General features: G+C 38.2%; 1 protein-coding gene across 5 annotated transcripts in view; it reads right to left on the reverse strand.

The window, feature by feature from the left end:
• gria2b (glutamate receptor, ionotropic, AMPA 2b) overlaps positions 1–22,332 on the reverse strand; it is a 64,546-nt gene that overhangs the window by 8,938 nt on the left and 33,276 nt on the right. For all 5 annotated transcript variants that reach the window (XR_015777204.1, XM_042492837.2, XM_042492836.2 and 2 more), the window contains exons 4-12: positions 14,613–14,809; positions 10,789–10,842; positions 10,535–10,693; positions 7,105–7,272; positions 4,869–4,973; positions 3,527–3,634; positions 2,833–3,039; positions 2,385–2,752; positions 74–272 (exon numbers count right to left, since the gene is read on the reverse strand). Coding sequence is in view for 4 of the 5 variants with exons in the window: in XM_042492837.2 (XP_042348771.1) it covers positions 74–272; positions 2,385–2,752; positions 2,833–3,039; positions 3,527–3,634; positions 4,869–4,973; positions 7,105–7,272; positions 10,535–10,693; positions 10,789–10,842; positions 14,613–14,809 (1,565 nt within the window). In the remaining variant the exon portion in view is untranslated. The remainder of the gene's footprint in view (positions 1–73; positions 273–2,384; positions 2,753–2,832; positions 3,040–3,526; positions 3,635–4,868; positions 4,974–7,104; positions 7,273–10,534; positions 10,694–10,788; positions 10,843–14,612; positions 14,810–22,332) is intronic.

The raw sequence follows: 22,332 nt of genomic DNA on the forward strand, positions 1-22,332 counted from the left end.
ATTTCAGCTGCAATGGCTAAAAATTTAAAGACTTGTTTCCACAGTTGTAGAATACAAAGAGAGTATCTCTTACCCTGAAAAACTCTTTGGTCGAGCCAGAGTCCAGAGTCCCATAGGCTATCTCAGTCTGTTTTGCCAGGTCCTCTGCACTTTCAATGGGAGAGACCATCCTCTCGACAGTCAGGAAAGCAGCCAGGTTAGCCGTGTAGGAGGAGATGATGATTAAAGTAAAGAACCACCAAACGCCACCAACAATGCGCCCAGACAGAGATCTGTTTGAAAAACAACAAAAATGATTCCCGTGTGTTTTTCTTTAGTCATTGAACTGTACTTCACACTATTTTAATAAATCATACAGTATCAACAAAACATTCTGCAGCTGTAGCGAGATGAGTGAACAGGATTTGAAGTTTCATGTATGTTAAAACACTTTTTTGGGGGGGTATTTTGAAGCAAATGAAGTCATCCACCTTGAATTACTAAAGGACTGCTCAACAACTGTTGAGTCGATGTTTGATTACTGATAATATTTAACAAAAAAGGGATTTGAAGGTAAACATAATGGCTCCCACAAATTATATCCCTCTTTGACCCAATCAATGACAAATTTCATCTTGATTTGACCTGTAACTCATTCCATCAAATGGGATAGATGCTTGATTTCCTTTGGTTTTGTCAAAGTCCTACACATTTTAAAGAATGCACCAACAAACAAACAAATCTAAAGAAACCACCCTCTTCTTTCCCCTGATATCATCGCAGCAGTCAGTGACTCGTGAAGATTATGCACCCTTTGCAGTGTGCAATACTCCTAAATCCATTCTTAAAGTAATATGTTGAGGTTCTGTCTGGGGTTTAATAACATGCCTCCGGGAAACAAACAAGCTCAACAAATATTTTAAATAAAAGAACAGCTCTGCTTCAGCTGGAGGATATATACCAACATCCTATAACAATATATGGGCTAACACTGTCTCCTGATTTGGAGTCATGTTGACACCCCTCACATCATCAGGATGAGATGTAGAAGACATATTGATTCATCTCTGTTGAATACGTGACTCTAACCTAACGTGTCTGCTATCACAAGTTAGGTTTGCACTTAATCACCAATGCACCAAAGCAATTTCCTTCTATGTGAAAACCTACTTGGCAATAAACTGGATTCTGATTCAAATAACACATATGTCTGCTCTACCCATTTAATAACAGGTAATAATAATAAACAAAATTAATCTCAATAGGTCATATAATGGTGGTATGACAGTGAAACTCCAAGCTTGTGTGTTTGATCTTGCATTTTGGTGGTCATTATAGACCAAGACTTGGCTAGTTTTAAATACTTTACTTATATTCATACTTTACTCAGTTTTTGGCATGAAGGTGGTGGTATCATATAAGACAACCTAAAGCATGATTCAAGGCTGATTATTGGTTATTTCTCATATTTTGCCTTAGAATCACCAGAAAGGGCTTCAGAATAATTAAATGCCATATTGGTCTCAATATTTTCCCATCAAAATTGAACTTAATGTTGTGAAAAAAAAAAAACAGAAAGGGTGAATAACCAAAGCACACTCAAAATTTTGCAGTGTACAGACCTGATTAAAAAAACTCTTTCCCATCAAAAAAAGATTTCAGTTATCTCATGTTGACTTTTGTAATAGTTTCACAGATTCTTGAAAGGAATTCTAGAGATTTTCTGTTATATGCTAGCATCGCAAGCTAGCAAGTTACTATGTCAACATTTATGTGAAAAAACTACTGGGTGGTACCATGCTGTTGTTAAGCATGTGAGTTAACGTATCACACTAACATTTTAACATGCTCAAATTTAGTATTTTAGTTTGATATGCCAACGTGTAGCATGTGATAATACTAACATTAACTTTTTAGCAGTGATTTGAAAGTACAGCTGTGGCTAAGAGTCATTAGGTTTAGAGACTTTCATTGAAAAAAAGTGTTGGACAGTTAAAATTCAGACCTGTGGCTATAGATATGATACGATACGATATGATACGATACGATACGATACGATGCGATGCGATGCGATGCGATGCGATGCGATGCGATGCGATGCAATACGATACGATACGATACCCTTTATTGTCCCGGCAGGGAAAATTTGTCTTGGACTCAGTGCTGCACAGATAATGTCTCCACACTTACAAAAATGTCGGGGTAGTGGCTTAAGTGAACCATCCTCCTTGTCTATTGATTATATCTCATTATACAGATACTTCCTTGAAACTAACCTCTGTAACAGTTACTATAAAAAGTAAAAAAAAAAAATACACTTACACTCCAAGCTATTATGCATGAAGTCACAGATTATCTTTGGTTAATTAAACAGAGAAAAATATGGCAGTTGTTTCCTGACCTACCTAGGTGAGATGTCACAGCCTTGGCGCATGAAGGCTCCGAGGGAGAACCACAGGCTGTTGAATATGCCAAACTCGTTAGTCGACTCATTGGTCTGGATCTGCCCGTCTTCATACTCTTCAGTGTGCCACTCATACGGGCTGAAGCGGCTGACGAGGAACAGCACTACACTGACGCCGATGTAGGCAAAGACGATGCACATCCAGATCTCGTAGGCCAGCGGGTCCAGGAAAGAGAAGACTCCTGGTTTGGATTTCTGAGGCTTCTTTATCATGATGGAGATTCCCAGAGACATGAATGGTTTGGAGAAGTCAATCACCTCCTCTCGTACTAAAGTGATGGTCAGAGGAGCCACTGCAATGTCTGCTTTCTATAAAAAGGAAAAACAAGAATAAGTGGCATGCGGTGTTGATCAGTGACTTAATTTACCTCTTTTTAAAGACAACTCACCCCGTACACTAACTCTCCAACCATCCCATTCCAGATTTTGGTCTCTGCATCTCTGGCTCCATACTTCCCATCCCCCACGATCTTCAGCTGATATTTGAAGCCACAGTGCTTCGCTATCTCCGCAGCCAGATCTACACAGTAACCCTCGTAGCGCTCATTGTCTACAAAAAGGTCAGCGTTCTTTTTCAGCATTACATACGGAGCTTCCTGAAGGACAGAGACAAAAAACACTGCTCAGCACGAGAGGTTTGAATTACAATGTTAAAAGCAGCTTCAAAAGCAAGCGTTTCGCACCAGGCTGACAGGTCATTATGAATACAAGAGGACACTGGTCTTAAACAAAGGACGTACTTGTAGTGAGAAATTAATGACCTGATGTTATTTTGATTTTTAATCTAAAGACAAGATTTATAAAGAAGTGATGTGCTACAACGAAAAAAAAAGAAAAAAAAACGTTTCTCTCCTTAATTGAAAATAAAAGTGCTACAAACTTTTAGGCAAATTCAGTGTAGTTCTAGTGTGTTCAAATATATAAAAAACATTAAAGCTGTCCTTGGCATTAAAAAATTTTGGCGCCATATGTAAGACCAGGAGCTAACTGTTTGCCCGGCTTCTTCACACCAGAGTGGAGACACTGGAAATACAATTCAAGCAGCTTATACTTAGTTATGCAATCATCTATTATAATATTTACCAAGATGGTGGTGACAATAACTGTTTTGTTTTCCATTCCCGTTGTGTCGTTTGCAAAGACATCAGATTTGGTAACAGCCATTTTGTCAACTTCATTCCAGTATCCAATCTGTCAGGAGGAAACACAATAACATCCATTTTTAATTAACAGTTTTTCAACTTCAGTATGCTTTATTGACATGAAACAAAAATATATAGACATAAACACTTCATTATATAAACTAAAATAGGTAAATATATGCTTGTGTTGTGCTGTTGTCCTGGTCACTCAATGTCCTTCACGGTATGACATGATGTTAATACATATTAGGCAGCAAGATAGACATTTTTAATTCTGAGAGGTTATTAAGCTCTTTCAAATGTGAAAGAGCATGAATGTGAAATAAATGTTCCTTTTTAAATTGAATGCTTTACATTTTGGGAGGTTAGCATCTCTTTGTCTCAACATCACATGCTGAAAACACTGACAACATAATTTTTTTTTTTTTGGTTGCCATGATTTTTTAGCCTCTTCTTTTCAACCCAATCAACAGAAACAGTGTGCTATTGTATATTTATGCAAACCACAAACATGTAACATTTGTACGTTATGTAGCAAATACATTGAAACCTTATGTTTCAACAACACTGTGGTTAATATTGTAAGGTTTGGGCACAGAAATCACTTGGTTATGATTAAAAGAAAAATCATATTTCGTCTTAAAAGACCTGGTTTTGGGGGTGCAACCTTGCCCGGAAACTTAGCAATGTTTCTGGTATAAAAAACAACCACTTTAGTTGCAACAACAGGGGAAAAAACACAGCGATGTCTCAGTAAAAAATAGCCATTGTTCGTGACACTGTCCTGGCAGAAAATAAAACAATGGCTTGGTAAAAAACAACCAATTTTTTTGGCACTATTCCCTGCAGAAAAACAGCAATAGCTTGCTAAAAAAAACCCACCCGTGATTGATGCCTGAAGAATTGCTGGAAAAACATCAAGGTGTCCCTACAAACGCAACCAGTTTTGAGGTTTTTTGGTCATGAACAAAGTTACTCATGTAATACTTCAATCCAGAAACGCTGATATGATACATATGAAATATTCTCATGTAGTGTATCTGTGATTTGTAGAAACATTCACTGCCACGATTTCTTTTGTAAAACTGTGCCTTTTTTTATTGCCGTTTGTGGTCACTGAGCCTGTTCATGTTTAGGATATAATATGATATCAATGCGTACAATTAGTCTTGAGTGCTACTGTAAGAGAGCTGCCTTACATAATCTGATCAAAGCAAACCAAATATTACATTACAGATGTATTTAACTCCATCTCTGCAGAGGGGCACTGTGCAGATGCTCACCTTTACAGGACCGTTTGTCTTTAACTCCATTATGTTCACTGAGTAGTTGACTCGTTTGCCGTGTTGATCAAACTGGATGTTTCCTGTCAGGCCTTCCACTCGCACCTGAGAGACAGAAAATCAAACTGTAACAAAATGGCATCTGCAAAACTGGCTTTCCCAGCATGTCCAGTATGACATGACAACAGCTTGTTTTTGTGTTTTGTATAATCCATCACACTGTGCTCTGATTAAAACAGGTATTTGGGAGAAGTCTCTGAACTCTAATTGGCCATGAGGCACAGTGGAAATGGATGTCCTGTGATTCTGTCCTCTTCTACAACGTTAATGCCATGATCCTAAATTACTTTAATCAGGGTTTCATGCCAAGATAGCATACAAAAAAGCAGAAAGACAAGGAAAATATCTGTGTCCAGATTGGAGAGGAGATCACAGCGTGTGCTGAAAAACTAGAAAAAATTTTTCCATCTCTTCTCTTATTGGCAGCTAACTTCAATAACAAAAGAGGCCAAGCAGGAAGGACCAGAAGGAGGCTTAAAGGTATCCTGTGGAGTTTTCTTGTTTGTTTCTTGTTTAAATGCAGCATTTCTACACAAAACACATTGGCTGTATCCTTGAAGCCTAAAAAAACATGTCGAATGGATTTCATTTCTCTTAAAGGAAATGAGCATAAAGCACGGGCTTATCATCTGACATGTTTGATCCCGACCCAAAAACTCCCTGCCTTATTCTCATGTGGCGGATAAAGAAAGCTATTCCTTGTCTTGTATAATGCATATCTAGATGTCCTGTGTCCTAAGAGTAAGTGTGGACTCGAGTCAGACTGAACAAAATTAAAAAAGACTTGAAACTTGACTTGGACTTTTCCACCAACGGCTGGACTTGAGTCCTAATTTAGAGTTGAAAATACTTGATACCTTCCCCCAAAACCTCAAATTAAAAGGTAAGTTATTTAAAAAGTGTGCCATAAATCAATTAATTTTTATTCATTTCCTTAAGTCCACACTTAATTCCCCAGATCCACTTTGTTTAAAGCAATCAGACAGAATCCAGTCAAGTTACAGGAGAGAACCATGAAGATCTAACATTACATTACTGAGCTAAAGTTGGAAAAATTATACCAAAGAAACTTTGGTTTACGTTCCAAAACTATGCGGTGGTCAACAAAAAAAAACTGCGGTATGTAAAAACAAATTGGCTTTATAGACGGAGATGTAAAAACATCTAACTAACTAACCTCTAACTAGAGGCTTTTTAATGCAATTCCTCCCTATTTTTTCATGTTTTTCACATTTTTGGAGTGCCTGAATTTCCTTCCTGTTTATGCTGTTGGTTCTCATTTTCCACGAGCATCCGACGCAAGTTTTTGATCTTCGTTTGATCACAGCCTGGAGAGCGTCCAGTCATCTCTCTCATCTTCTCAGTCTTGACCTGGTACTTGAGTGCAAAGACTTTGACTTTGTCTGACTCTGGTACCAAGTGATAGCATCATATCCAAGTACTGATCCATTTTGGAATGGTTTTCTGAGATATTACTTAAATCACCCTGGATACAGTTTGGTTATGAACACGCATCTCTACTGTCCCTTATGGAAGAGTTTAGAGACTTTTACAAAGTCACAGTTGTAGATAAAGATATAGGGAAACTTTTGAGCATCCTGTCAGTTGGTCTTATGGCAATTAAAAATAATGACCCTAAACTCTTGGTTCAACATCATAAAACATTTGTCCTTCTAAAATATATTTCACGTATTTGACCTTTACTCTGAGTTTATCTCATCAGATACTGACGGTAGTGTCCATGATATAATTTCAGATAAAAACGTTCTCTGAATATGAATATCTGAAGTCCAGAGTTTCTATTTAGATCTGTTATCAGTTGACTTAGAAAGGCAGAATTGCTCCTATTTTGACTTTTATTCCAAGTTCAGAACTTGTCATTGTAACCTGAATAGCACTTTGGCTTCAGTTTGGCTGCCATGCTTAATTTCTCAGCAGGAGTGAAGCTAATCTTGTCTTGATTCAAAGCCATAAACCATGAGGTCCGTGGGCAGACCTCTGTTCCTCTGTCAGTGCATCTGTGTGCGTCCACATGCAGGGTGAAAACATCAGTCTTAAATCAATCTCTGCGAAGCACTTTCTGTGGGCGTTGTGTGCATTTTCTATTGGAGATCTGCTGTTTCCACGGCAACAAGTCTTCACCAACAAAAAGATGTGTGTAAGTGCACAGTGTTACCTGTTTGAGTGCTCGCTCGATCTCAACTCCCTGAGCCCAGGGAACGGCGGGGTTGGCCAGACAGTCTCCATTGTTGGCCCTCCTGGTGAAGTCGATGCGTTGTTTGTGCAGGTAGCGGAAAGCCTCCGTCATCACCTGAACGGCGTCATAAGTCAACGCTGATGTGTACTATATGAGAAAAGATATTGGGAACAGGGCTGTCAGAGAGGCAGGAGTCCATCAAACTAACCCTAACTCCTAACCATAATGTTAACCATCCATGATATAGCCTATTAATGTGCAATGGTTTTTCAAGAACTGTTAAAACTTTTTAATCAGCCATTCAGTTGCGCTCATATGTTCCTTCGTTTTGTAATAAACTGCACATGGGCATTGCAGTTTATCTTGAGTTTAACCTGTATGTGTCCTGCACCATTAATACTCACAAAAGCTCCAAATCCAAAGCCGAATACAGTCCCAACATGAATACAACTTTTACAGCTAACTGAGTAATATTTGCTAAAATCTACAGTAAATTTTATTTGCTCTGGTATTTTCTGATATGTTAGAAATCTTGAGAATTTTCAATCTTTGCCTTTAAAGATATATCTGTTTTTTAAGGTATAGCACTGACCATAGAGGGATTACTGAATGGCAAAGGGGCCAAAAGTATAAGGGGGGACTCTCTGGCCATCAGCTGTAAAATGTAACCCAAAGTAACGTACCGACCAGGAGGAGATTCAAAGTGACACAAAAAAATGCATAGAAAATGCAGAGAGACAAAACATAAACCTACAAAAACAACCACAAACACACATAAAACGACTAAAAAAAGGCACAAAACCATTACAAAAAGACACAAGAACAGAAAAATATGCATTAAAATTACAAAGAGATGCAAAACAACGGCATAAAAAGAGGCTTCACAGCTATAAAGTCTGTGTCGCCTGCTCAGCTGTAGGAGAGGTGGGGATCCTTTTGCATATCTGTGCTCAAGGGTCCATTGTCTGGAAATCTGCCCCTGGCATTGACAGTGGCAAATACTTGAACTTTAAAGGCCTTTTTATTTCAGGGCATTTTTTCGTGGAGTTAATTTGCACGATTTTCAAACTGTTGTTTTTGTCATGAAAAGCCTACTCTCACAGATCATTTCACAGCAAGAAAGTGCAGTTTTTTTCTGTGACAGCGCCCATTTTTCTGAGCTTTGCAATGCAAATAAAGGCATCAACAAATCATGTTGTGCCTACACTTATGAGGATTTCAAAGCAATAACATGGAGGCTCTGCAGTCTGAACCAAGATGGCAAACCTTGACAAAGACAGCACATACCCCATCCACTCCTTTCGTTCTTTCCTTTTACAAGAAAAGACAAATACACTCTGTAACTGTTTACCAGAGAGAACTCAGTCAGAGAATTTCACTAAATCGAAACTCAATAAAACTGCTTCCAGAGACTTAGACTTTACACCATCTTAGATCAGCGGGACTGCCAGACAGTGCTCTGGGTCAATGGGATCGCAGTCGTTGTTGCAACTTTTCATCACCACCGGCTAATGGTAAATTTATTCAAACCTTTTCTTTAACAAGTTTTACAGCTGTCATACATTCACACCACTGCCACTTCTAATACTTTTTATATGAAATATTTGCAGGGAAGTGTTTTGTATTTTCACGTCACTGATCCGACAAAACGTGATGTCAGGAAACTGCAGACAGTGCAGAGTGCTCATGTTTACCAGTAGAGCTGCTAGATTATGTTAAACCAAACGGCACCAGAGATATGGAAAGCTAGATCTAACAGTGGTGAAAGACTCCAGGAAATAGTTATTTTTTTGTCACATGTAAGGGTGGATAGATTTCCCAACAACTTCGTTCCATTTGGGCAAAAACAGCAAATCTGTCGGCTCTCAATTAGCACAAGTCAGATGCTTTGCATCACTGCAGACGACTTTGTGACTTGTCTCAACAACATTAATGACTCTAAATATAATTCTGCTATGGTTTGAGGCAAACTAAATAAAATGTGTCAAGTCTGTGCCTCAAGTCAAACCATGGAATTAAAACACAATTTACAAACACAATCTCTCCTCATCAACAAGGAGAATAATTAAAACAAGAACAATAAGTTGACAAAAAGAGTCATTATAGTTCTAACGTTAAATGTGCCCATCAAACAAATCAGGATGACCAACACAAGCCACTTTGAAAATAAACTACACTCTGAAGTTCTGAAAACACACACCACACCTCCTGTTCATTATCCTCCCTTAAGCATCTTGTCCTAATTAGAGTGCATATTATATGTCTGGTGGTCTTTTCATTTTTTCTGTGGTATTTATGTTCAGTGCTGCACTAGTTTGTTCTGCGTTGTAAATGTCAGAGTGATTTTTCACCCAGACGTAAACCACTTGCAGCAGCCCGGCTGTGTGGCAATAAAAAAAAAGATCTTGAACTTTGACAATTGTGCAGACAGAAGGTGGGAGAATGTTTTCGGCTATGGCTGATATTTCAAATGTGAATTCTTTACAGTGTCTCTTGAAGGCAAAGTGTGGGAGGAGAGTTCAGTTCTGAGAGATAGGATACTGTATTGGTTATCCGACAGAGCTAGTATAGGCAGTAAATGTAATAAATCATTTTCTCAGTTCAATAACAGAACATCTTAATTTCATTTAAATTCCGTGCAAATGAAATAACATGATTTGTATTAAACATGCTTGCACTTAGCTCATGGGAAAATGTACATGTGATTGTGCAACAGTGCATAAGCATCTTCAGCCAGAGATGTGTTTAATAATGCACACAGTGTGTATGTGTGGCTGTGAGGTTGGGTGATGCAGATTGTGGACAAAGTCATTTACTGGCATTAGAGCAGCTGAGGCACATTTCAGTGCTTACAGAGACATTTTCAATCAGCGGTCCTATCTCATAAATAAAGAAAAAGAAAATAAGGAGAGAAAAGATTATGTGTGTTTCATGCATGGATGGGTTACTGAACATGCCTACTGGGCACAGGCCCAAGGGCCCAAAGTGTCAGGGGCCCCTCTGGCCTTCTCCTGCAAAATATGACCCAAATTAACATGTAACGACCATAAAGAGACTCAAATTGAACACAAAGAGATACAAAGGAATGTCAAAGAAACACACTATTATAAAAAAAAACTATTAAAAAATGGGCAAAGCACAAAGAGACACAAAATGACCAAAAAAAGACATGCAAAGGAGCTGCAAAGAAACACCCAATAATTACAAAAAAGACCATGACCATGAAAAGACACAAATTGGCCTTAAAGAGACACAAAATGACCTCAAAGTTACACAAATTTGCCTCAAATTAACAATGAGATGCGAACAACAACAAAAAATGAGGTGGTGGGGATTTCTGAAAATCTGTGCCCTTTGTCTCACAGTCCGCTAACGGTTTGAGTGCGTTTACATTAATGCTTAAACTCACCCTTATTTTACTGTCTGCACCTGGATACTCTTTTTCTTCTAGGGCCTCCCATCTCTGGTCAAACTTCGACACCAGAGGATCGTCGAAATCGACAATCTGAAAGCCCGACACGTTGGCACCACCATACTGAATCTTGGATAGATCCCCATCAATGAAACCCTAAAAACAAAGCAAATGTTATCTCTCGGGGACTTCAGAAACATTATAGCTGATTACACAGTCCTTAACCAAATGCAAAAGTTGTGTAGACTTACCAGATTGGCTATAATGTAGTGGTAGCCTTTAACATGTCTGCCAATTGTAATGACCTGCAGAGAGACACACAAATCATGAGCTCCAACTGGGAGAAAGATATAAGTCAAACAAAAAAGCACAATAAAAGTCTCTGAAACAAGTTCTTCTAAAAAGTTTTGCCTTTTGTATTATAGTTTTAAAATGACTCACTGTCTTTTTCTGTTCTCACTTTTATTTTGTAATTCCTAAATGGACCAATAGTGTGACAATCTGAGATAAGACAATCACAAATGTAATATATCCAAACTACACAAATCTACCATTATATTCAGACATTATAATTTGTCGCTAACAACCCTAACATGGCTGACAGTCCTGGCCATTATCACCAAATGGAAGAAAAAAAAAAAACCTCTGGCATTCACAGTCACAAACGCTGCTAGACTGAGATATCCAATTGCAAATACACTTCCCTTATCAGTGGAGCAGAAAAGCAGAAAATAACAGAAATATCTCAGCTGTGTAGCGTTTCTGCACCTCACATAAATGACACACCTGAAACTAATCCCACCGCCTGACTGGCACCTCCGTTTGTCAGGGCCGCTACTTGAAGCAGATTTGAATAATAACGTCTTGTATCTCCTACGTAAATGTCTTTGACACCAAGCAAGAAAACTTCCACCTGAACGGATTCTGTTTTTCCCAGATAAACAGGCGGCGCGGCTTCGGGCATTGATTTCATTCAGCATTCAGTTAAACAGACGTTGGCATGCTTTAAATGCTAATCAATAAGCCTCTCTCCTGGGTAAAAGGTGGAGTAAAAATAACCTGTTTATGTGCATCTGTTTTGCCGTTAATTGCAGTTTTGTTTACAGCCTAAATGAACAATTAGTATAATTGTTACGGTGCCTTTCTACATCTGCTGGGCTGCCGGGTCCGTGTGGCAGTGTTGTTTTTCTAAGTGCTGTATGAAATGCACATATTTCGGCTTCAAAATATCACTTTTGTCCTACAGCGGGAATTAAAGGACAATAAGGTTGTTAGTATTTCCTGCATTCCCTTGTTTTTCAAAAAACACTGCCAATGATTTCCTAGTGTTACACTTCCAGATTCTATTCTCACATGATTATATATTTTTATTTTCCCTTCTTCTTTGCAGTTTTTAATAAATATCATGGTCAAATATAAAACAGAGACAACCTATTATGTAAAAACAAGCTGTTTTCTGTTTGGTTTCATGGACTTTGTCTTTTTTTGTTGGCTGAACTGAGATGAAATTTATGTAACTTTTAAAGATGAGAAAACACCATTATACAAGCAAATTGAATAATTAATGAGTAATAAAATCACCCATGCACAGTTTAATACAATTGGCTGCTTTACTACATCAGATTTACTTTGTCCTGTATGACCAGCAGCATATGGCAGCTAATAGATTGCTTCAGTAATGAATCCTAAAACAGGAAATAAGTCAGCATTTTTACATCTCCGGTATCTCATCTTAAAGTCAGTGAGTTTTTTGAATGCGTCTTTGGTTAGAAGCCTGAAATACGGTCTGTGAGCTGAGGAGACTTTCACGTTTTGTTCTACGACATAAAATACGTCAGTTACTACACCACTCACAAACTTTGAAGCTTTTATGTGTCTTAAAAAAGATAGTTGCTAATAAGTTGCTGCTGATTAATGCTGATGGGGTTTTGTGGCTCAAAATTAAGCCACCTATTCATCGGTTATGTGGGAGAAGACTGGGCGGTGTGTACAATGTTTCTGCAGCAACACTGTCACGCCACCATGGGTTGGCATGGCATTATCAGTTGTAATTGCAGAGTGAGCGGCACCGCTACCTAACTCCCACCTAACCCAGGTGGTGCGCAGGGTTGCAAAATTAAGCTATAGGCCAAATTGTGTAACTAACTGAAGAAGTAACAGTTAACCATTTACAACTCCACTGCAAAAAGACAATAAAATGACTGGTGTGCTGTGTGTAGCAAACAGGGACAGACTGTGATGATTGTATAAAGATGGAAGCAGACAGCATGTGAACTTTTACCCCCCCCCCCCGTAGTTTCCCTCCATGTCCCAGAGAGGACCATAAGAAAAGACAAGATACTAGATTCATGTCAAACCAGAGGGCTGCCTCACCTGCTGGTTACAGCACTCTCAAATTCCAAAAAACCAGAAGCCACATAAATATGAAATGGAAAAGTTAAAAGAAGACAAACTGGAGCTGGACTACCCACAGCAGTTCCCGTCCTGACAGCAGACTGTAAGTGCATTATTTGTTCCAACAGCTGAAAACATGGCAGCAGCATCCCATATTCCTTTACCTGAATCCCAGAGCACCCAACCTGCAACCTGAAGTCTGGTGTCAGCGGTGAAATACAAAAGTGTTTCACTTACTGACACATCAAACAGAGACAACAACACCAAATCCCCCCCCCATGCCAACACTGTAACAAAGCTGTCCAAATCATGTCAACATAATCTGCTGTAGTTTCTAGACCAAGTTCGGCAGATTTAGTGTTGTTTTGCTTTAATGTTCATCATAAAAAAGTCAAAGATGTTTCTTTGTTGTGGTTAGTGGCATCAATATGTTAGATATTGTTAGAACGATGAAATCACCAGGATGGTAAAATATTGATATCTTACAAGTCTAAGTACACAAAGCTAATGAAACAATTTTACACCCCCAAGTTATTATAGTGAACTGAACTGAAAAAAATAAAACAAGGTGTGAAAAAACATTGTAGTTAACTGACATAAAAGTAAAAACTAAAAAACAAAAACTACCTGAAATTTTATTGTGTAAGAAGACTTTTCTACTGAATTTCCTGTTTCTTTGTTCTTGTGCTTTGTTGATTTTTAGAAAGCCTTGTGTAACAGCTTGGCCAAGGGACAGAAAAAAATAGCCTCCTGGCTAACTCTGGCATTTTATACCTTGTGTGATTTAATTTGCACTGTCGCCTTTAAAAAAAACTAAACCTTAACCTAAACTTACATAATAATTGGCTAAAAATACAATAAGATATGAAGAAAATGTCTTAAGTTATCTTATTTCTAGATTTGGTCAAATTTGTTAATAAAACAAGCACAAGCACAACAAGGAGACATTAGTGCATGAGGTGTCAGGATGACTGTGAAGTTACTGCCTTCACAAAGTGCTGTGAATTCTTGAGTTATGGCCAAAAACATGTTGTGACCTTGGTGTTTGGACACCAAAATCTAATCAGTTAATTTTTAAGCCAACTGGACATTTGTGCCAAATTTGAGAAAATTCCCTCAAGGTGTACTTAAGATACCGCGTTTATGAGAATGAGATGTACACAAGGTCACAGTGACCTTGACCTTTAAAGACCAATTTCCTATTATTCTATCTATGAGTTTAAGTGAATGTGTGAAGTGAAGTGAAGTGTTTAAGAGAATAGGATGAATCAGGTCACAGTGACCTTGACCTTTGACATTTGACCACTAAAATCTAATCAGTTCATCCTTGAGTTCAAATGGACATTTGTATGCAGTTTGAGGAAATTATCTCAAAGCATTCATGAGATACAGCGTTCACAAGAATGTGACGGACGGACAACCCAGAAGCAAAATGCCTCTGGTCATGGTTATCCCTGGCATGGAAGAATAAAATCAAACTGAACTGAAAACAAAAATTCAAAACAACAGACAAAAAATTAAAAAAACTCATACAAATTATACAGCTATGATAAATCTCTTACGCTGGTCTCGCTAACTAAACTCCCTAATGAGACACAACACGCTGTGCTGGTGAGGTCTGAGTCCTGCAAATCATCAGCTTCAAATTACCTGCATGACTGACAAAAACTCCACATTCTACCTGCTCCATGATGTCTTTGACTTTGTCCTGCTCACAGTCCAGGATCACCCTCCTCTCTTTCTTGTTCTCCAGATCTTGGAACAGCGAGCGGTAAGCCTCGTCCTTCCTCTCGTCTTTCAGGTTCCCCACGTTGATGGCTGTCACCTGCCACTTCCTCTCTGCTGCTGTGTCCAGAACAACCTGCAGCGTCGTAAGGCCTGACAAGAAATAAAAAGAAATTGAAACATTATTTGTGCTCTTTTTCCGACTGATTCATCCATAATGTTCTTTGATACTGAGAACTTTTGGAGAACTGTTGACAAATGGGACCAAAAACATACTACCACCTCGAAAGTAGCAATAAAGAGGATATCATGCACTGTGTTTCTGCACAGTATCTTTGTCACTTTGTTGCCCTTTCTGCTCAAGTTATGTATTGAATTCCTGATTCCCTTGAAACCAGCTTTCCAATAATAGGCTATTTTTGGTTATACATCATTTTCTGAGGGCATATTGTGAGGGCACAGCCAAATACAAACTTCAGAAGTAGCCACAAGAAGGAAAGTCATGATAAGAGAGCAAAAACAGCAATGGCAGCGGAAGAAAAGATATGAAAATAAACTCAAAACAAATTACGTGCCAGACGGGACTTATTCAAAAGCATGGCTGAACATGGCTCTTTCATTTCAGACTGTCTGCTTATTCAAACCCTGTGGAGGTTTTACAGAGACTCATCGAGATGAGTCACAGGTGTTCTGGCATGAACCTGGCCAGCATGGGGGAGGAAAGTGGGTCTAACAATACACTTGACTGCATCAATACCAACTTTTATATTTTTGATTTATGTTTGAGCACAAGTTTTTCTGTGTTTTTCCTCTCATTTTATGGGGAAAAAAACTGTTGCTTCATCAGCAGACCAAGTTTGCTCAGCTGTCATGGAAATGTAGATGCTCAAACTATTATTTCCATCCAGGGATGGCAGGCCTTCTTAAACATCAAATTAAAGGGCTTTTTTTGAAAGCTTCACGCCCAATTCCCTCAAACCTAAGGAGCCAACATGGAATAGTTTGAGGCAGGTTTTGACTTAATATCTGTTTGCATTGTAGTATTTTTTTATTTACCAATAAGTGCCTTTTTTGGATCTAAGCCACCTTTCATGTCCGCATGATACAACACTGGACAGCGTTAGCTGAGAACACGGCCAGACACAACTATTTGCGGTGTTACTATACATCGCCAGATGGAACAGGTCCTGGCAGCATGATATGCGGCCAGACAGCATCAGGTTGAAACGCTGCCAGTAATGACGCAATATAAGGAGTTGTTTCTAGAGTCAGGAATAAACTGTCAAGCTCAGTTTAGTGAGTCGATACCCTTTCTTCACGCTTCTCTCGGCCCGGGGGAAGGTGATACAACCAAGTGTCTTCTTCTTTCCCTCACTGGCTTCCCACCACTCACAATGAGTTTACCCTTTGAAACCTGAGCAAATGTGCTTAACTTCTTTCAAAACCAGGTAACAATAAACGGCCCAAAATTTCTAAAGAAAAATGACAAGTTAAGTACATAACCCCCCCCCCAAAAAAAAGGTAACATAATTTTTTAATACATAATAGACATAGTTTTCTGGACATTTTTTTCTAGTTTATATATATATATATATATATATATATATAATAGCTAATAATCCTCTCTGACTGTCAGGTTAATTTTTTTTATGGTTAATAATTTAATTTATGGTACATTTCTTGTTGAGTTGCTCATTATGTTTATCCCTATGTTTTTAAAATAAGTCAAACCAATTTCAGAGGTTTAAATGCTTATAAAAGTCTTCCAAATGCAGCACAAGAAAAATGATGTTGATGCAGGTGAAAGGGTTAATGTGTAGTCGAAGAACTGGTGGCAACTTACGCTTGAGTGAGTGTAAATAACACATTTACATTAACACCATCCTATCTATTTTAAACTTAACCCCAAAACTGTGAAACAAAATGACAAAAAAGGAGTAAAGAATACACACATGCTGTCATATGTGAGTAATTCAATAACATGTAGCACCTTTCCATCAGTCCCAGTCTGTTAAAGACCACAGTCTCCATTTGAACTTATATTCCCATCAGCCTCTCTATCTAGCTTCACAGCTGAGCCTCTGCTGATATTGATCCCTGGTCTGCAGAGGGCAGTTGGAGAGCGGTTTGATAAAAGGGTCGAGTGTTTCATTCCGCCTTGCTACAGCGAGGTGAATTACAGATGTAATCAATTTCATGCAACACGGCAGTGGTTTTATGATGGTGGGGAGGAGAATGGAGGCTTGCAGTTTTATCTGAATGAACTATACATCATAATTACAGTAAGGTCATTACGGTGTGGTTAAATTTGACTGTTTCATCAATGCTTATTAAGTGAGTTAATTAGAATTTAGGGTGATTTCCAGAGAAGATACAGCAAGGACAAAAGCAAAATGTTAGCGTAAAGGTTGATTCTGCATAACTGGAGGATAAGGTTAAATGATCATTTTTCTTGATTAGTGTCTTTGAACCTTATGTGACAGTGGAGATGTCCTTGAATCATGCATGTCAGTGTATAATGTGTCATTAATGTGTCTTAACATGACTGTAAATGTCTCGTTATACAGGGTGATATACAGGTTTTATGATTAACAATTTGAATGATATTTGACATTAATACTAAGCTGGAAGATTACAATGATAAAGCCCTCCTACTCGCAGCAAGACAGTAATATTCACTAAAAAGTTGAAAAAGATAGTGCGAACACGGTTTAATTAAAATAAAAGTGTATACTGATCAAAATCAGAATCAAAATGTATTTTTATTTATCTTCATGACACAATCTGCTCTCATTGTTCAGTTTAAACATATATAAGAAAATAAAAAATAAAAATATACACCTTTGCCAGCGCTTCATGTCAGTCACAGCCTTTTGCATTTTTCAGTCTTTTAATAACCAGCCCACTTATCATATAACATGTTAATTTCCATTTGGATGGTAAGTGTTCATTTAAACTGGATAACTGACATCTACATTTGGTTTCAAATTGGAGCACAAGGTAACCGTAGCAACAGTTTTTCTTCAGTTAAATCCCACTGGTGAAACTAACCTCATCATAAGTGAAAACAGCCACAAGCAAACAGCAAAGAACATATGAAGGTTTGAATGCAGTTTGTCATTTCATCTGTGGTTAGAGGCCTCAGTGTCGGGCAAATTACTTTAAAAATATAATCGATCACTTTTTTTGTATTACTTGCTGAAATAGTCATTAAGTTACAAAATAAATAATTTTATTTATTTTTTAAATGGTGGGGAAAAAAGTGTAAAACCAGGTTTTGATTATTAATGCGTGTGAATTTTTTTTGGAATTTTGTTGAAATTATCTATCTGTCTGTCTGATATTATAATAAGAAACATTAAACCTTTGTTTTTGCTCTAAACAGAGACTTGGCTCCACTGATATCCCGTGCAGTTCACAGACAGCTGTATGATGCATATTCCCCTTGGATACGAGTGGTTTGTTATCACTTCTGTGTAGCATGAGACATGTTATGTCATGGCATGCAGCCAACATTATGCCATCAGGCAGTGTGCTTCCACTGCACTGGAGAGCAAAGATGTTATGTGACTTTGCATTTACCACTAAGTCGCCCTGGATTTAAAAAGGTCAGGGGAGAATAAGGAGACATGACAACAAGTATGCAAAGTAGCCTTTTGGAGTAACAGTAACCCATAGCTTCCTTCTTCCCCTGAGAAGATTATTTTGTAGCTTCCAGTAATTGCACATGCAGCCTTGACTGGAAAAGCTGATCAACAACATCTAAATAAGTTGATGTATGTTACTGTATGATCATATGCATAATATGATGCAAAACTATTCAAACAAAACAGGAATTGGCTCATGAATAATGCATCTAGGAAAGCAGTTCAATACCTACAATTGCAGCATCATATTAGCTCTAATCTCGTTGCCTCAGACTATTGTTTCTTCACACAACGACAGGAAAGGTCCACCATCCTTCCCCAGGTGTACATGTCCATTTTCTGTATCATACCATTTGAAGCACCACTTAAATTAATTGGTAAGTGGTCAAAGGCTGTGTTTGAAAGATGTGAGAGCAGACTTTTGTGAATACGTGTAAAGCTGCTATTAGAGAAAGAACACGTGTCTGCAAATGGTAATTTTCTTTAGTAGTACAGCAGAGTAGTAATGAAAAGAAAACCTATCTTATGGATGGCGTTGACTTTTTGGGTTCTTTGAATTTGTCAAATGTATTTTAAAACCCTTTGAAACCTAGTGTGACATCACTTTTCTTGTGCTGCTTCCAGGCGCCTTTCACAACTACTTAACCCCGAGCAAATAGTTGTGATTTCTTTCAAAAACATGGGAGAAAAAAGGGGAAGGAGCAACTTAGTTAAAAAAGATTATTCAAAAAATCTAGGGGTAAAAATTCCAACAAAAAAGCTAGAGAAAAACTATATTTAACATTTTTTAAACAGAATTATTATGATCTTTATGAACCTTTTCCAGGTCAGGTCTTTTCCTTTTTTAACTTTTTCTTTTTTAAAAACTAATTTTCATGTGATTTTCTTGTGCTTTTTACTAAAGCATTTTCATTTCAGATTTCGTCTTTCATTGTCAATGCCTTCTTCCCATGCAAATATGCTCAGATTTCAAAGGGTTAACAGGTCCAATGGCCCTACACATTGTGAAATATACGAAATCAATCAAAATCAAAACATTACTTAACAAATGTACTTATTTAAACCCAAAATGTGACCTTTTTTCTAAACCTAACCAAGTAGCTCTGTTGCCTTAACCTAACTGCTACCATTTCACATCAGTAATCATGAGCTTCACCAGAGACACTAAACGATGCCCCGTGTGATGCTGTGAGACCCCAACGAGCGTGACGAAGAATCAGTATTTGATGACAAGTGTCTAGCTGTACCTGGTTGTGTGGATTGGTACATGTTGGGCACTAAAGAAACTCGCTGGAACCACAATAACTAAAGGCTCAGTCACCAAAACAAAATCGTGATAGTCACATCAAAAATTGCCCAACCACTCACTAGCTTGGCTTTCCTCAGAAAGCTCTGTAGAGCCGAGGAGAACAGAAAACGAGTTCATTAAAATCAGAAACCTCTTTCACAAACTCATAGGCTTTTGGTGCACTGTTAATTTAAAAATATTGATTGTACAGTAGTGACTAAAGGTTAGCGCCCAACTCAGGATAGGAAACTAAACAGTTGGCTTAGGAGAAAATTGAGAAAAAAGGTTTTAATTACAGGTCTGTTAGGGGTCTGCCGCTTCCTGCTTAAAGGGCACACTAACTCTGGATTGGCATTAAACACTGACCTTGGACTTAAATTGCAAGGTGCAGAATCGCACACATTTTAAGGATACTGGGCTGTTTTTATAGGAATGGTGACATTTTCTATTAACCCTTTTAAATCTGAGCGAAGTGGCCTTTTGGGGTTTTTTTTCAAAAATGTTGGGAAAAGACAATGGGAAACTTAAGAGGAGATGACCCCAAAAATAGCAAAGACAGTTGTAAAAAGTACAAGAAAAATTCCTGAAAATTAGGGGAAAAACGAAAAAGAAAAATTACCTGAAATTTATAATAATTCTGTCAAATAATTTTTAATTCATTATTCTGATAATTCCTAGCTTTTAAAAATAAATAATTTTCTAAGTTGACTCATTTCCTGCAAAATGTTTCTCATTGTATATTTAAAAAATATTTTAAAAAAAGAAACAAAACAAAAAAAGCAAACCAAAGTGCCCAAGGTTTCAAAGGTTTAAATAATTGTCAAAGTGTCTAAGCACAGCAAAAAAAGTAAGGTTAATCCAATTAGAGCTATCAAAGATTTGGTGAGAAGATGATTTTCTGAAGTCTGACTGAGAACATGTATGCGTTCTGAGAGCCAAATAAATGCAAAACACAGCGCACAGAGCATCTATCCGCCCACATGCATACATCCATTTTCTAAACTGACTTCCTGACAACAGCTGACAACAGTGGTGTTGGTTCATCCATTAGTCTCAATGTGCTAATAGAATTCATCATAACCAGTGGCAACTCTATTGCCTCATCTCCCTCAGCTCCCTCTTTGACCGTCTCTCTCTCTCTCTCTCTCTTTCCACACTTCGGTTGCCATGGGAATGAGAGGATCACACTGACCTAATTAGACAGCCATGCAATGATGAAATATGCACAACAGGCCCTTTAGTGCCACCGCGGACGTACAGTAGAGACAGCAGGTCAGAGCCAGCGATAGCATAAGGACAATCTAAAACAGCTGGTTGGAACCTGCACTCTGATTTCGGAGATTTGGTTCTGCTGTCAGTCAGAGCGAGGCGGAGTGGAGAGATTAGCAATGGTCTCTGGGAGAAAAGTGTGTGGAAAGAGATGTGACAGAGAGTACAGCATAAAGGAGATACTGTAGATAGATCAAGTGAAGATGTAGTGTGTGTGTGTGTGTGTGTGTGTGTGTGTGAGGGGAAAAGGTGCAAGAGGGAGATTTTAAAGTGATGTGAAATGATAAGTTAAAGGTACTACAGAGCAAAAATGCACTAAATCCCTCTTAAGCTACTGGCACTGCACTGTGTTCAGCCTAAACACAAGCATATAGAGAGCAGAGATCCCACTTCCTATTACTTAAAGCCACTCAGTGCATTAGGTAAAAGTTCTCGTAAGCCATCTTTGGTTATTTATCAAGTATCATTCAACACCCTCAAAGTACTTTTTGGAAATGATCCTAAAACTCCTCCTCCCATTGCGCTGAAAATAAGAATTTCTATCATGAGAAGCTGAAAAAGAGCTTAAGAAGTGTAACCTGAAAGCCCAACATCCCTATTAGACAGAGAGAAAAAGTCTTGGTAGTGTTATTCCACTGTAACTGGATATTATTGAGGTCTTAATTCTCTTCTTTCATTGCAGCAACAGAATAGCAAAACAGAATGGGGCTCTATCTGTGGAAGAGATTTCCTTTTCAGTGCTGGACGGTCCCTCAGTGCTACAGGAGGCTGCATTGTTCTCCGAGGGTACAAGTCACAGAATCACAATTAGCAGATGACACGGCGAAATGACACAGCAAAGCGAGATAACGCACAAGCAGCAGCCGTGTGTTCTTTAACCCTCTTTTGCCGTTATCATCTTTCCTTTGCACACAGCTTTCTATGTTATGCAGACGCTAGATCCGAGTGGAAAAAAAGCTAAAATTTTAGGGGCTGATAAAGCATGTGAAGATTCATACAGTGCAGAGGAACGTCTGCTAAATTAAAATTTCCAGACTTATATCAGCGTGGATTGGAAAAAAAAAAGTCGCTGATGAAAGGGATCAAAGAAAAGAGACAGAATAGATTTGAATATGAAGTAAGCCTGGATATTACAGTTTGTGGGGGGATAATTTTTAATCTTGCACAGAATCAGCCCATGATCTTTTTCAGGATCGCTGTTTCAGGTGCACAGGCTGAGCTCAGAGACTGCAAAATTAATGATTTTTCTTTACTTAAATGTGCAGTTTGAGACTTATAGATTGATGGATCAAGAGGTTGGTGATGCTTGACATTGAAGTAGAGTTTGTGATCAAATAATCACCAGTTTAAATCTACTAACCAGCTGGGCATGTGTGTTTGAGTGTGTTTGTGTGTGTTTGTGTGTGAGTATCTGTCTCCTTACTAAAAAGCACCATTGACCCGGAGGCCAACAGTACAAGATTTGGTAGCTA

This window comes from Plectropomus leopardus, chromosome 8 (assembly GCF_026936395.1).
Source record: "Plectropomus leopardus strain MGB_pleo_1.0 chromosome 8, ASM2693639v1, whole genome shotgun sequence".
NCBI classification, from domain to species: Eukaryota; Metazoa; Chordata; class Actinopteri; order Perciformes; family Serranidae; genus Plectropomus; species Plectropomus leopardus.